The sequence below is a fragment of the Magallana gigas genome, chromosome 2 (genome assembly GCF_963853765.1).
Source record: "Magallana gigas chromosome 2, xbMagGiga1.1, whole genome shotgun sequence".
In the NCBI taxonomy this organism is placed as follows: domain Eukaryota; kingdom Metazoa; phylum Mollusca; class Bivalvia; order Ostreida; family Ostreidae; genus Magallana; species Magallana gigas.
The window spans coordinates 24,701,534-24,717,069 of record NC_088854.1 but is presented as its reverse complement, the minus strand read 5'-3'; the positions used below and the strand labels follow the sequence as shown (position 1 = coordinate 24,717,069).

At 32.4% G+C, this 15,536-nt stretch overlaps 1 protein-coding gene across 6 annotated transcripts; it reads right to left on the bottom strand.

Annotated features, from left to right (window-relative positions):
* LOC136269677 (glycerol kinase-like) lies at nt 1–10,683 on the bottom strand. 6 transcript variants are annotated; one of them, XM_066075804.1, is made up of 19 exons: nt 7,436–7,637; nt 6,935–7,203; nt 5,531–5,700; nt 5,217–5,290; nt 4,798–4,904; nt 4,581–4,658; nt 4,021–4,100; nt 3,606–3,743; nt 3,290–3,399; nt 3,056–3,158; nt 2,787–2,854; nt 2,536–2,578; nt 2,216–2,296; nt 2,020–2,098; nt 1,763–1,859; nt 1,476–1,560; nt 1,199–1,319; nt 694–852; nt 1–333 (listed from the first exon to the last, which is right to left on the bottom strand). In XM_066075804.1, exons 3-19 carry the CDS (start codon nt 5,603–5,605, stop codon nt 266–268), a joined length of 1,566 nt encoding a protein of 521 aa, XP_065931876.1. In that variant the 5' UTR covers nt 5,606–5,700; nt 6,935–7,203; nt 7,436–7,637; the 3' UTR covers nt 1–265. The 6 variants fall into 6 exon arrangements, with proteins under 6 accessions (XP_065931876.1, XP_065931875.1, XP_065931877.1 ...); XM_066075803.1 differs by having other exon boundaries at nt 6,935–7,200; XM_066075805.1 differs by lacking the exons at nt 6,935–7,203; nt 7,436–7,637 and adding an exon at nt 10,573–10,683.
* Between the last annotated feature and the right edge of the window lie 4,853 nt (nt 10,684–15,536).

Below are 15,536 nucleotides of genomic sequence, written 5' to 3'. Positions count from 1 at the left end.
AACCAATTACGTGTCCATCACATGTGTTTGGCACCACTGTACTTTCTCTTTCATTTACTACAAAAACAAAAGACGACTAGAATCGCAGAGATCAGAATATGACTGTAAACCAACTTTTATTCGCGTTATAATTTTGAGAGATTCGTGACAGCCTCGTCTTTGCTAACATTAATTTTCACCGTGAACGAGTTTATCACTAGTAATTCAAGAAATAAAGTCTTCGCAATAAACGTCACAGAGCCTGTTCATCTGTTGTACATGTATATCAGTCGGAGACCCAGTGCTTTGCCTTTTCTATAGCTTTATCCCATCTTTTGAAAAGTCTCTGGCGTTCTGCGTATAAAATGAAAATTCAACTTCACTGGAAAGTCAAGATTTAATTTGCTTTTGCAAAAAAAAAAAAATCAATATTATTCCATAATTTTAATAGTTTTTTTGGGTGCAGCAGTTTCATATTTTGATGTTTCAACTTAATTTATAGAAAATAATCTATACCTTGCAATTTTGTTTAAACTTTACTCAAATATGCTTCAACGTTTTACATCATGATGTTATATTACTTTTTCTTACGTGACTTTGTTTTTATATGATTGTTGTTTTTTTATTTTATGTATCATTGATATGGGTTGAAAGAAATAAAACAGGCAATTACCATGTACACATGAGTGGAAATAACAAAAATGTAATATTTACCGTTATCAGCCATTGACGATGTGAACGTAGTAGATGGTATTGAAAAGGTCACATCCAATTTCATTTTGTCTGCAGAAATTGGAAATATATCTACTCCTTTTGCCGCCCCGGCCATCAATGCGGCTCCGAAAGATGTCGCTTCGGTTATAGAAGATCGAACTACAAAAGTATTTTATGACCAACCTTAATTGCAAATTAGTATTGAAAGTTAACATAAAATTCAAGGCAAAACGACATATTCAAGTTTGAAAAATTCAGGAATTAGGAATTAGGAATCAGTAGCTTCTACCAAATGATTAATTTCTTAGTAATGCATTTTTGTGCAATATTCAAAGAAATAGCAGCGCATATGTGCAAGTCGGAAAAAAGGCTATTTAAATATTTGAACACTTTATTTCGACTAATGATGATTTCATCACTTGGATGTTACCAAACAACTTCCAATTTTAATTCTACTATCTAACTCTGAATGATTTCATAATACATCACTGCAAAATGACCATACTGACGGGTTCGTTGATAAAGTTGGCCTGTAGTTGCAGTAGTAGATTGTTAACTGTCATTCCTCCGTCCACTAATAATTCCGATATTGGAAACCCAGTGTCGACTTCCACGCCCGTTATCATCTTATTAAAAGCGGTCATCATACATATAATGAAGAATGAAAAAAAAAATCTCATTATTTATTCGACAGAATTTGCAGTATTACAATGCATATGGAAGAAGGTTTGTTTCATTTAGTTACATGTTAACTGTTATTTTGGTTAAACTACAGGACTTACATCTTTGACCATAAAGCAGGTCGATTCCAGGGCTGCTCTACAAATGTGTTCCCGTCTAGTGTAACTTGTCATACCCACAATTGTTCTGTATACAAGAAAAATATATTATCTCAATGTCCTTACTCCAAAACTGCTCACTTCTTTACGGCAATGGTCAAAAGACCACAAGTGCGGTATCGGCTCAGGCGAGCCAAAGCCTGTTTTATTCTAGTAAGTATATCCAATTAACTAAATATTTGTCTGTGTATAACAAATTAAACTTTTCAAAATGGATAGTATTTGGTTACCCTCTTGCATCATCCTCCCAGTAAGGACTTAATAGACCCCCGAATGCAGGCACAAAGAAGCAGTCATGCGTTGAATCAACAGAGGCTGCAAGTATCTCTACAAATTAACAAACCTCTTTTAGATGAAGAATCAAATTTTTTAAAAATACTGGTACAACATTCAATATTTTTTTCTTTTATTTGATAAGAAAAACTCTGTACTGTAAACAAAGATCAAATACTCTGAACAATATTTCTATGTTTATAAACATCAATACCAATTTCATTTAATGATTGAACGATCTGAAGGTTGTCTCTCAGCCACCTCATCAACTGTCCACAACCCTCTACCGCACCCTAGAACACAGGAATGGCATCTATTTATGATCATGATTCAATTTATTTAAAAATCTCAAAAATTCAGTGCTTTCATTTATTGACTGGTTTGTTTTAATTGAAACTAGTCACCGTTACCCAAAGAGTATAAACAACTGGTGCCGATTTACTAAGTTGAAAAAGTGGTGACGTCATCATACCACAGGTAGAATACACAACCTTTGTAAATACAAAAGAACATTGATAGTCACATAAGTTTGCTTCAATATCTATATTCATATATTTATACATTTTGGATCATTTCATTATTAACTAAAAATAATTAAACTCTATCATGTGAGTATCATTTGTTTTATCAATAACGCATTTTTATCTTATAAAATTCTTAATTCAGCAGGTGTTAAACAACAAGAAATATATAACACTGAATGAATTTCAAAACATAGCGGAAGTCATACCTTTGCACCTGTGTTAATATTCAAGCAGCCTGCGGTTCCATACCTTATAAAATAGATCATAGAAGAAAGCTTAATTTGATCTCATTAAGTATTTTTCCGTTTCGTTATTTTCATTTCAAGTAACAGACTACATGTTTTTTTAATCAAGTTATACCCAATAAATAACAGGTCCTTTTTTGAGTCATAGAGAAGGTTATGGTCTTTTAATAAAATGTATATTGAAAAATAAGTAAAAGATGTATGTCTCTTACGTGCATTTGGACTGTCCCGCCTTAAAACATAACTGTCCAACAGTACCCGCCATCTGATCTCCTATCATCTACAAATACATGCAGGAGTAGAGAGTAGAGTTGGCTGAAATTGTAACAGCCCAAACATTTTAACCATTGTGTTACAATGGTTTCCAAGGACGGAATCCATAAATTAATTTAATGCGTTAAAGTTTAAGATTAAAACTTTATAATTATAAAGGGATATACATCTGATGTCTTGTTTAACAACATGACACAAAAACACGAACCCCCGAGATGGGCACTCCAGCGAGAGCTCCATTTTTGACATATCCGTAAATTTCTGATGTACTCTTCACCTCGGCGAATACATGATGAGGAATCTTAAAGTAGCTACCAAAAAAAAAAAAGAAATCTTTTTAACTGATTATCACAATTTCAAAAAATAAAATTGTAAAAGTAGATTTATCAATTTGTTAATTTTAACAAGTACCTATTATTTACATATTATACTAAAGTATTACCTGCACAACTCTGGGTCCCAGGTACATGTTTCCAGATTGAACAATCCCGTGATCTGTCCATTGGTGATGTCTGTACAATAAACACCCCCGTCCAATCCGCCCGTCAGATTCTAAACCAGTAAGGCGAGGAAAAAGTAATCACAATGATTTCTGTTAGAAATGCATCTTCTAAAAATATATAATGTATGCCGTACATCATAATACGAAAATGGGTGGGTATATTTAATTTCTTAGGTAGGTTAAGTTGCGTTTATTAATATTTGTTCCATTGGCACTCTGAAATAATTGAATGTAATTTAAAACAATATTTACATACCCATAATATCCAGGTGTTAACTGTACCGATGTAACAGGTGCCCTCTTCAATTGCTTCCTTTACACCGGGGACATTGGTGAGAACCCAGGGGATTTTGGTGTACCAAAACAACGAACTCAAAGGCAGTCCAGTGGTTTTCTAATCAACACAACTACAAGTTATTTGATTATTCACAATCGTCTTACCCTGACGAATTAATGGATGGGTGGTTATGTTAAATTAATGTTAACCATATAATACTTTCTTTGTTGCTCATGCGGGTATATACATTTATTCATTTTTTTTTTTACTGGAATTAATGCTAAATTCATAGAAAACAAAGAAAACTGTTGATTGAATTGTCACTGACAGCTTTATTCTGACTGAATAATTTGATCATAAGGAATCAAATTGTAAGGTAATGTACAGTTCTTACTCTAAAATGGTCCTTGTTTCTTCCCGGCAGTTTATCCAGTTCTCTTTCGTTATCGTCGCGAACTCGAATGTCACACCATTCTATAAAAAGGTATCAGAATTTCTTTTTTGAATAAACTATTCGTATGTCAATGCTGTAAATATTGTTTATATTTTATCTACAGTGATAAACTACATACGAAATACATTTATCTGGATACGTATAACTTTCAATCATTTTCAGCTGTTACTAGTATTACATGTAGTCGCTTGCACAGCGTGAAAATGGGTAATATAATTAGATTAATTTCATTTCCGTTTGTCACTAATAGTACATTTACAATGTATTCTATATTTTTGTAGAAAATTTGTTTGGATTTTGAGATTTTACTTATGACTAATTAGTAATTCATTCAGTATCATGGCATTTCATTTGATTTTAGAATATAGCTAAGAAAATGTAGAAGATTTTTGTGTTGAATATGATGTAAGAGTTTTCGTTTACTTCGTAAAAATCTTTGTGGAATGTAAAGATACTACTTATAAACATTGTTACAAAAAGTTATTTTTGTGAGATTTTACCAATAGCGTTGTAGAAAGGTTTGCCTGTTTTTCTGCTCCAGGACAGAAAGGTCAGCATCTGGTTTGTGATTCCTAAACCTGTGTAGAAAGCAAACAGTAGAAACAATTTCACAGATAACATAAATGTAAAGATTAAATATCACATAAAATTCACTAAAGTAACTTAATACTTTTTAAAAAATGGAAGAAAAAAATGAATAATAAGAAATAGGAGTACATTTGACTTGCTTTATGCTGATATTTTTGTCTTTGAGTTGCTGGGCAACGATTTCAATGCCGTTCACCACTGTCTCCAAAACACATAAGGGGTCCATTTCCGTCCATCTAGAGGATAGGTATGTCTGTGTAGTGTGTACATACATGTATATATTATTTTGATTATCACATAACCACAAAACCTTACATTTGTCCTTTGGTCTGGGGTGATATGATTAACGAGAACATATATATTAACTTGAATGTACATTCGTCATCAACAGCCGAAAACTTTGGAATAATTCCAAATGATAATAATGATACCTTAGTACAGTAATATTATATTCCCTTCGTTAATAATAATAGAAACCAGAACTCTTAATTAATATGAGAATGCTATCATAAATGATTAAAATGAATAGCATTAGGCGGTGGCCTTACCCTTCTTTTGGCTCTATCCTCTTTGTCTCTATGCTACTGGACGCTAGTACCTCGCCTGTATCGCTATCAAATACCTAAATAGTCAACAGAACTATTATATATTAAGAAACGAAGAAATGGCTAAATCTGCAAACCAACAAGTTTAGGCTCCAAGTATTTTCATTGTCTAAAATTAGAAGCTGGGTTATCATAATCGTATATCATATAATTATAGATATGAATGAGAGAGAGAGAGAGAGAGAGAGAGAGAGAGAGAGAGAGAGAGAATGAGAGAGAGAGGGGGGCGTACGGGCGAAACTTTTAATATTACTTACACACACTTTAGTGTTGCTAGTTCCCTGGTCAATACCACATACCAAAGGTGGTGGGTCCATTTTAGTGAAGGACATGTTCAACTGTGCCTGCTATAGCAAAATCGTTGGCAAAGTCAGAGAAGATGGGTAGATAAGGCTTGTAAAATACCTATGTAAGGACGGATAAGACTCTGAAAATATAAATATAAACAAATCTTATATTTTTTAAAATCATTCAAAACAATGTATATTTAACATAACATCGATTTGCAACTCTTTAATATGTTAAATACTTGAGATATTTTTATTTAAACTTGCGTATGGGTATCAAAACTTTCAAATAGTGTCATTTTTGGAAATTTAATGCATTTTCTTTTATAGAGTGGGACTATGTTCCGTATTTTTGTCTTAGTTTTTATAAAATCAAATGGAAAACAAAATGATTTTAATAAACAATAATGTTGAAGGATGACTCACTATACGTTGAAATATCATTTTGATTACCAACAGTTGAAAGTGTTAGAAAAATAAAACAAGTCCGTAGATTTATGGCCAAAGTCGTACATGTATAATAGCGTTTTAACAGCGCATTAGGTTGTGATTGAAATGGCTCAGTGTTTTATCGTTTATCAAAATATTCAAAACTGAATACAATTAGAATTTGTCCTTCAGCAAACTTGGATCATCATTATTAGATTGATTCAATTGAAAAAATATAGAAATTGTATTTCACGACTAAATCAAATGGGCATGTGCGTTATCTTACCCCCCCCCCCCCCCCCAATCTTCTTTCGCTAAGTGATGCTGAATTAAATGTGAATAAAAAATGATTAAGAAATTCACGGGACCACGAGCAATTGAAACACATGGTCACGAAAATTCGTGCGATATCCATGATTTGAAAAATTTTTCTAGTTCTTCATTGAAATTCGATTGGAAACATGATTCGATTGTCGAAATTTGTGAACCAGTTGTATTTCGAATTTTATACTTTTTAAAGGTTGAATTCGACACTGATGATAGTTAATAATGGAGTGTTTAAACCCTCTAATTGTTCTCCCATAGACAATCTTTTATTTCACATTAATTCAACTTTCGAATTAAGAAGTCAGTGTAATCAATTATTTTTACTTATTCTACATGTATGAGAACGATTCAATATGTAATTATTTCTGTTCATATTTTACTTCATTATATTTGCAAAGCCTGGTGTGAATACATGCATGTCAACCAAATGTCTACAACATGTCAAGTTGAGTTAAATTACATTTATATGTTCTATACAAAGCATTTCTAATTTAAAATCAGTTTCAAATGAAAACAACTCAATGATCATACACCTCTGTTATTTACCGATTTTACAACATACACATTTTTGTCATAATAATCAAACAATCTTAACAATCATCAAGTAAACGTTATAACCTTGACACTGCAACTGCTCAGAATCAGATAAAAGTGCACTGCACACCGGTTAGAAGTAGCTATGGTCGGGGAGGGGGGGGGGGCCAGGGGGGTGTTGCCCCTTCTCTTTTTCTGTCTCCTCGTCTTTGGACATTTTGGGGGCAGTAGATCTAATTTTCCCCTTTAGAATTCAGTGGCATGTCACCGTCTGGAGAAGGGCGTACGCAAGCGTCAAATGATGTGTCGGGTCACTGCATCCAACAGCGGTTTATTTTAGATGACAGCGTCTACTTTTCATCAAGTAGAAAAATGGAACGATCTCAGAAGAGAGCATCTGAGTAAATGTATATCTGAGATTAAATCTCATTTTCAATATTACATATGTAGCAACACAAAAGGTATGCACCATATACTAGTACCAGCGCTTATACATGTAGATGTTTGCATCTAGGTCATGCATACACATAATTATGGAAGCATGTTTGATGCATATGCTGCTCTACATTAAAATAAAGTTCTTACCAATATTTCTGCACGACTGAATTCAGAAAGGCAGATCCATGAACGGTTCCTTTTCACATCCAATACAATTGATACAGTTACCCATAAACCTAAAGCAAGAACGTTTTGTTTACTCTGAAGTTTATCGTCGTCGATGTCAGATTGTTCTGTTGATGAATCGTCATGAGTCTGATTACTCAAGGACAATCATCTTAGACAAAGCACACTGAATTATGCACGTAGCGTTTACTTTGACATTTAAGGAGGCCGACTTTAGTTTGCATTGCGCATGTTTTTGCGCATTCTAATATAATACAGTTGATTTATACTTCTAATGAATTTTTTTCGATATCATTTATAAAATTGAATACAATAAACAAAATACAAATAAAAATATTTAGATTTTTAAAGGAAATTTTTATTTTAAACACGATTTTTACGGCTAAATTTTACCTGGGTCGGACTGCCTGGTCAGTAATCTGCATGTGACCCACATAATGTATTTATAAATAGCACTGCTTTCCCCGACCGTTTACTGACCGTGTGGCCAGCTTGACAAACTGATGGAATCATGATTGGAAACATGATTCGATTGTCGAAATTTGTGAACCAGTTGTATTTCGAATTTCATACTTTTTAAAGGTTGAATTCGACACTGATGATAGTTAATAATGGAGTGTTTAAAACTTGTGACTTTTTTCCAAAAGACAATCTTTTAATTTCGAATTAAAAAGCCAGTGCAATTAATTAGTTTTACTTATTCTACATGTATGAGTACGATTAGGTATGTAATTATGCATGTTCACATTTTACTTAATTATATTTGCGCTGGTCTTCATACATGTATGTCAACCAAATGTCTACAACATGTCAAGTTAAGTTACAGATCTACATCTAATTTATATCTATATGTTCTATATAAAACATTTTGAATTTAAAATCAGTTTTCAATCTACAATACACTTGTACCAGCGCTTATAGATGTTTGCATCTAGGTCATGCATACGCATAATTATGGAAGCATGTTTGATGCATATGCTGCTCTACATTAAAATAAGGTTCTTACCAATATTTCTGCACGACTGAATTCAGAAAGGCAGATCCATGAACGGTTCCTTTTCACGTCCAATACAATTGATACAGTTACCCATAAACCTAAGGCAAGAATGTTTTGTTTACTCTGAAGTTTATCGTCGTCGATGTCAGATTGTTCTGTTGATGAATCGTCATGAGTCTGATTACTCAAGGACAATCATCTTAGACAAATGCACACTGAATTATGCACGTAGCGTTTACTTTGACATTTAAGGAGGCCGACTTTAGTTTGCATTGCGCATGTTTTTGCGCATTCTAATATAATACAGTTGATTTATACTTCTAATGAATTTTTTTCGATATCATTTATAAAATTGAATACAATAAACAAAATACAAATAAAAATATTTAGATTTTTAAAGGAAATTTTTATTTTAAACACGATTTTTACGGCTAAATTTTACCTGGGTCGGACTGCCTGGTCAGTAATCTGCATGTGACCCACATAATGTATTTATAAATAGCACTGCTTTCCCCGACCGTTTACTGACCGTGTGGCCAGCTTGACAAACTGATGGAATCATGATTGGAAACATGATTCGATTGTCGAAATTTGTGAACCAGTTGTATTTCGAATTTCATACTTTTTAAAGGTTGAATTCGACACTGATGATAGTTAATAATGGAGTGTTTAAAACTTGTGACTTTTTTCCAAAAGACAATCTTTTAATTTCGAATTAAAAAGCCAGTGCAATTAATTAGTTTTACTTATTCTACATGTATGAGTACGATTAGGTATGTAATTATGCATGTTCACATTTTACTTAATTATATTTGCGCTGGTCTTCATACATGTATGTCAACCAAATGTCTACAACATGTCAAGTTAAGTTACAGATCTACATCTAATTTATATCTATATGTTCTATATAAAACATTTTGAATTTAAAATCAGTTTTCAATCTACAATACACTTGTACCAGCGCTTATAGATGTTTGCATATAGGTCATGCATACGCATAATTATGGAAGCATGTTTGATGCATATGCTGCTCTACATTAAAATAAGGTTCTTACCAATATTTCTGCACGACTGAATTCAGAAAGGCAGATCCATGAACGGTTCCTTTTCACATCCAATACAATTGATACAGTTACCCATAAACCTAAGGCAAGAATGTTTTGTTTACTCTGAAGTTTATCGTCGTCGATGTCAGATTGTTCTGTTGATGAATCGTCATGAGTCTGATTACTCAAGGACAATCATCTTAGACAAATGCACACTGAATTATGCACGTAGCGTTTACTTTGACATTTAAGGAGGCCGACTTTAGTTTGCATTGCGCATGTTTTTGCGCATTCTAATATAATACAGTTGATTTATACTTCTAATGAATTTTTTTCGATATCATTTATAAAATTGAATACAATAAACAAAATACAAATAAAAATATTTAGATTTTTAAAGGAAATTTTTATTTTAAACACGATTTTTACGGCTAAATTTTACCTGGGTCGGACTGCCTGGTCAGTAATCTGCATGTGACCCACATAATGTATTTATAAATAGCACTGCTTTCCCCGACCGTTTACTGACCGTGTGGCCAGCTTGACAAACTGATGGAATCATGATTGGAAACATGATTCGATTGTCGAAATTTGTGAACCAGTTGTATTTCGAATTTCATACTTTTTAAAGGTTGAATTCGACACTGATGATAGTTAATAATGGAGTGTTTAAAACTTGTGACTTTTTTCCAAAAGACAATCTTTTAATTTCGAATTAAAAAGCCAGTGCAATTAATTAGTTTTACTTATTCTACATGTATGAGTACGATTAGGTATGTAATTATGCATGTTCACATTTTACTTAATTATATTTGCGCTGGTCTTCATACATGTATGTCAACCAAATGTCTACAACATGTCAAGTTAAGTTACAGATCTACATCTAATTTATATCTATATGTTCTATATAAAACATTTTGAATTTAAAATCAGTTTTCAATCTACAATACACTTGTACCAGCGCTTATAGATGTTTGCATCTAGGTCATGCATACGCATAATTATGGAAGCATGTTTGATGCATATGCTGCTCTACATTAAAATAAGGTTCTTACCAATATTTCTGCACGACTGAATTCAGAAAGGCAGATCCATGAACAGTTTCTTTTCACATCCAATACAATTGATACAGTTACCCATAAACCTAAGGCAAGAACGTTTTGTTTACTCTGAGGTTTATCGTCGTCGATGTCAGATTGTTCTGTTGATGAATCGTCATGAGTCTGATTACTCAAGGACAATCATCTTAGACAAATGCACACTGAATTATGCACGTAGCGTTTACTTTGACATTTAAGGAGGCCGACTTTAGTTTGCATTGCGCATGTTTTTGCGCATTCTAATATAATACAGTTGATTTATACTTCTAATGAATTTTTTTCGATATCATTTATAAAATTGAATACAATAAACAAAATACAAATAAAAATATTTAGATTTTTAAAGGAAATTTTTATTTTAAACACGATTTTTACGGCTAAATTTTACCTGGGTCGGACTGCCTGGTCAGTAATCTGCATGTGACCCACATAATGTATTTATAAATAGCACTGCTTTCCCCGACCGTTTACTGACCGTGTGGCCAGCTTGACAAACTTAATACCCCTCTTTCTGAACAGCGCTGTGAACTTCAAAATAATTATTCGTAGTCATATATGCATGCATATCAAAAACCAAATTAATATTTTTTTTCGAGCTTTATTTTATTTGATCACCCCTCCCCCCTCCCCCTCCCCGACCATAATGATTACTAAATCAGAAAGGCATGTATTGTGATAAAATTAAAGAATCTTAAAATGTTATGAACATTCTTTATATATAATGAAAAAAACCCCACTAACTAATCAGAAAATGAACCACATAAGACAACTATGAATGGTTATGTCCAGATATAGTGTCGATTTAAATTTAATACCGAGGGATTTCAGATTGTTATAAAACAAAGAAACGAAGAAGAACACGCCTAATTCAATACTGTATCATCAAAGAACAGAAATTAATGAAAGTTGTCATTTATATTTTTGTACCTGGAACGTAGCAACGATATTATTTTTGAAAGTCGGGGGGGGGGGGGGGGGCTTAACCTTAAAATCTTCATAAGTTTTTACATGTTCCGCAAAAAGGGGGCAGCTCCTGCTTTTTAAAGTGTTTGGGGGGGGGGGGGCAGCGTCACTTTGTCAATTTCCTTAATTAATATTTTTATACATACCCGTCTGTGAAAAACAGTTGAAATCGGTATTGAAAAAAAGTCCACGATCTCTTCTTTGAGGTAACTCTTATTTTTTCTTTTTTCTCGGATAAATTTTCTTATGAACAATTGAGCAGCTTTAATCCATTCGGAAGTTCTAGGAGCACAATTTTTCAACACTTTTAGGTCGTTGGCAATGCAGAATCCCCCGCATACTTTTTATTTGTAAGCCTAACAACCACATAAAAAGCAAGGGTAAATATTGAACTGACTGAAACATTTTTATTCTAGTTAATTATTTATGTATCTTCAATCATGTATGTTTGACACAAAGGCATTCATAATTATACGAGTATAACATATAACTTGGTACAGTTTACGCCAAGTTATGTTATATCGTATAACATAGGTAAAAATTGAATTCATTCCTTAAATAATATATATGAATAAAAAAGTTATGGCATCGTAAACTTGGCATAGATTAAAACACATCTTAAATTATTTTACTTAAAAAAACTATATGAAATGATTCACAATGAACGGGGGTCACTGTAAGCATTTTTTATATCGTAACAGATAATATTCAATTGTATAATTATGTATATTTTTTTCATTTTTTTTTTTTAACCAAGGACCAAAAGAGATCGGTGATTTTTATCTAAATTGACCGGAATCCTGAGGTTACAAGGTGACCTTCCTGGAAACCAGAAAGTAGTGTATATCTTTTTTTACATATGGTCAACTTTACATACAACATTTAACACCCACTCACTTCAATCTTCCCCTTTGCCTCAAAACATCAATTGCATTTAACAAGTCTTACTTACATCAAAGTAATTTGTAGAATACTTTTTTTATTATTAAACATTGCTAAAAAATAACATAACCTGAAATAACTCAGCATTTGAAAATTTTAATGTTGTTACAAATTCTACTATGATTGTTACATTCATGTACATATGAACCACCAAAGAAAGGTAAGTGAATTAAGTGTATGTGTTTTGTCATTAGTATGAATCAGTATAGAACCTCGTTGGTCAAAAACTTCAGTCGAATCAAATATTTTAAAAATTCCTTCATGCACGGGAACATTTCTCAAAACTGAGAAGATCAGAGATCTAGATTTAGTTATTGTTTCAGAATGCAAAACATTGCCGTCATAATGGCTTTTTAAAAAAAAAGTATTTTTAGACGGGGTCACGTGACCCCGTCTATTGGTTTACTGTCAGCCGAAGTCTCAAACCGGAAGGCACGCGAAGAACACATGAATTGAGTCTACGCGTAAGAAAATAGTGCAGAAACTTTTAATTCATTTCAGTAAATATATATTATAAAAACACGCATTAAATCGTTTTTAAGTCCTCTATGTATAAACCTAATTCTGTAAAGAAAATAAACAAATAGCTTTATTGATTAAAATATTCTTGCCCGGGTTCAAAAGTTGTAGCGATTTGTGGAATGAGTTACGTAACTGCATGCACAACGCCGTCGACGATTCAGTTTGTGGACGAGCTCATCAATCAATAGAAGAGGTTGAAGGTTGGATCGAAAGTAAAGTTCCCAAACACAGTGTGCCATTTTTTGAAAAATTGTGAATTCTAATTTAACAATCTATCGCCTGAAAATACCGAACTTAATGCGCGAGCCGAGGTTAAAATCTGGACGGGTTATACACAGATGTCTTATTACATATTAAATAGTTGTTTTATTGGCTTCGAGTCTATTTGCGGGAATGACTGCTGTTCATTTCTAAAGGAATTTTGTACATAGAAAATAAAAACAAGTCTGAATTTGCCTTCTCATTTATTTACTTTTAGTCAATTAAACTGAACTTTAATTTTGAACAATGCATTGCAAGCAAAATCTATATAGATTATACATTTTGGGTGACCAATAGATCAAATAATATATACAATCTTATAGATTGAAGAACCAAGTTAAATGTTAATGTTCATGTTGTCCGGCTTAGTTGGAATATATAATTATGTAATTTTTTTTAATGTTATTGTTATGAGACATAAGTTTACACCTTTTTCTGTACTAGACAAAAACCAAACATATTCATGATTTAAACGAATTCTTCATCAATATATTAATGTCTCTCATCAGAAACTCAGCTGATATTTCGCACTAATATTAGACCTATGAGTTCAGAGATAATGCATGGTTGTTATGTTTTAAATTTTTAATTTACCGTGTGGGAATACATGTAAATAAATAGTACTTATCTCAATTTTAGAAGATTAAAAACTACAAGTTTGTATCGTAGTTTTAAAATCTGATTTACAAATCCTTTATTGTAGCTCTTCGAAAAAATTGAAATTAAATCGCTTTCGAAATTGTTAATTTTTTCAAAGACACGCATGAAAATGTGCGCTTAATAGACGAGAGTGCATTGAAAGGAGACAGATCCCTGAAATGACAATGTCCTACAACAATTGTTAATTTTGTTGTTAAAAGTGTTAACTTTGCATATATTAGAAATTTTAAAATCAAATAATTCTGAATTAATAGCTAAAATTAACAATTTACAGTTATCATACAATAATTATTGCTTTGTCAATTGTCAGTAAAACATATTACCGCCATGTGAATAATTTTTTCTAGACATGAAACCAACCCGCCTTCATAAGCACTAAGAAACTGATCTGGACATTTTCCTTTTTTTTTTTTCTAACCAGTCCTTTAACTGACTTTCTCCGTACATTTATCAGTTAATCGCTGCAAAAAAATCGTGATAGATAATTATAAGTCGGTCTAAAAAATCAACATGGCTACCGTGACGAACTGTTTTATTGTTATTGTACTTGGATTAATCTTATTGTAAAAAGAAATATTTCTAACGTCAGGTACCTGTTTGTTATCGGTATACAAATGTTAAACATTGTTCTGTAATTCAGCAGTTTGAGAGTTTTCGGAGTTTACATAAACCTTGTATAACAGATACCGTCTGGCTTGTGGATTTTCCCTTGGATCACAAAATTAAATAAATCTAATGATTTAAATTATCTACATAAATATAGTTGTTTTGATTTTCCAGTTTAGTTGTAGTTTTTAAAATTTTTCCTTGGGGTCTTATTTTACATAAAATACGGTTGTGTCAATTTTCTACAATTATGAAGAACAGTTCCGGTCGGGGTTTAGTAATATTTAGACAAAGTATCAGGTAATTGCAAAAAGCCGAATTTTAACATACTAGATTGAAACAACTTAATTAAATTCAAACTCATAATTTCTGGAACATATTCGAGCAAAACGTGGACAATTACAAATTCAAACTTTCAAGACCCCGTCTTTCAGTACTCTCAGTACTTTGATTATAAGTTGTTTTGGCTTTTTGCAGGCATTAGCAGTAGTAGCAGCTGTTTCGAAGAAGCACAATGACAGGTACAGTGAGACGTCTACCAGCGAAGTGGAGGACATCTCCAAAAAGAAAGAAAAAGTTTAGACCTAAACTGGGGGAAATGGTCTTGTGTACAGTGTTGTGACGTTATAACAATGTTCATGTCGTCATCTTTGGTTTTATACATGCATGGTTTTAAGGGTGTCCTGGGAACTATTTCGAAGTGTGATACATGTAATTTCAATAAATTTGTTTTTAACTTAAGATGTTATTTCATGCGATGAAATTTCCCATCATAAAAAATGTTTTCAAAGAGGAAAGGGATATCATATTTTTAATTAGCTAGAACTAATTATAAATATTTACATATAGATAAAAAGATTTAAAAAAAAACCAATTACGTGTCCATCACAGGTGTTTGGTACCACTGTACTTTCTCTTTCATTTACTACAAAAACAAAAGATGACTAGAATCGCAGAGATCAGAA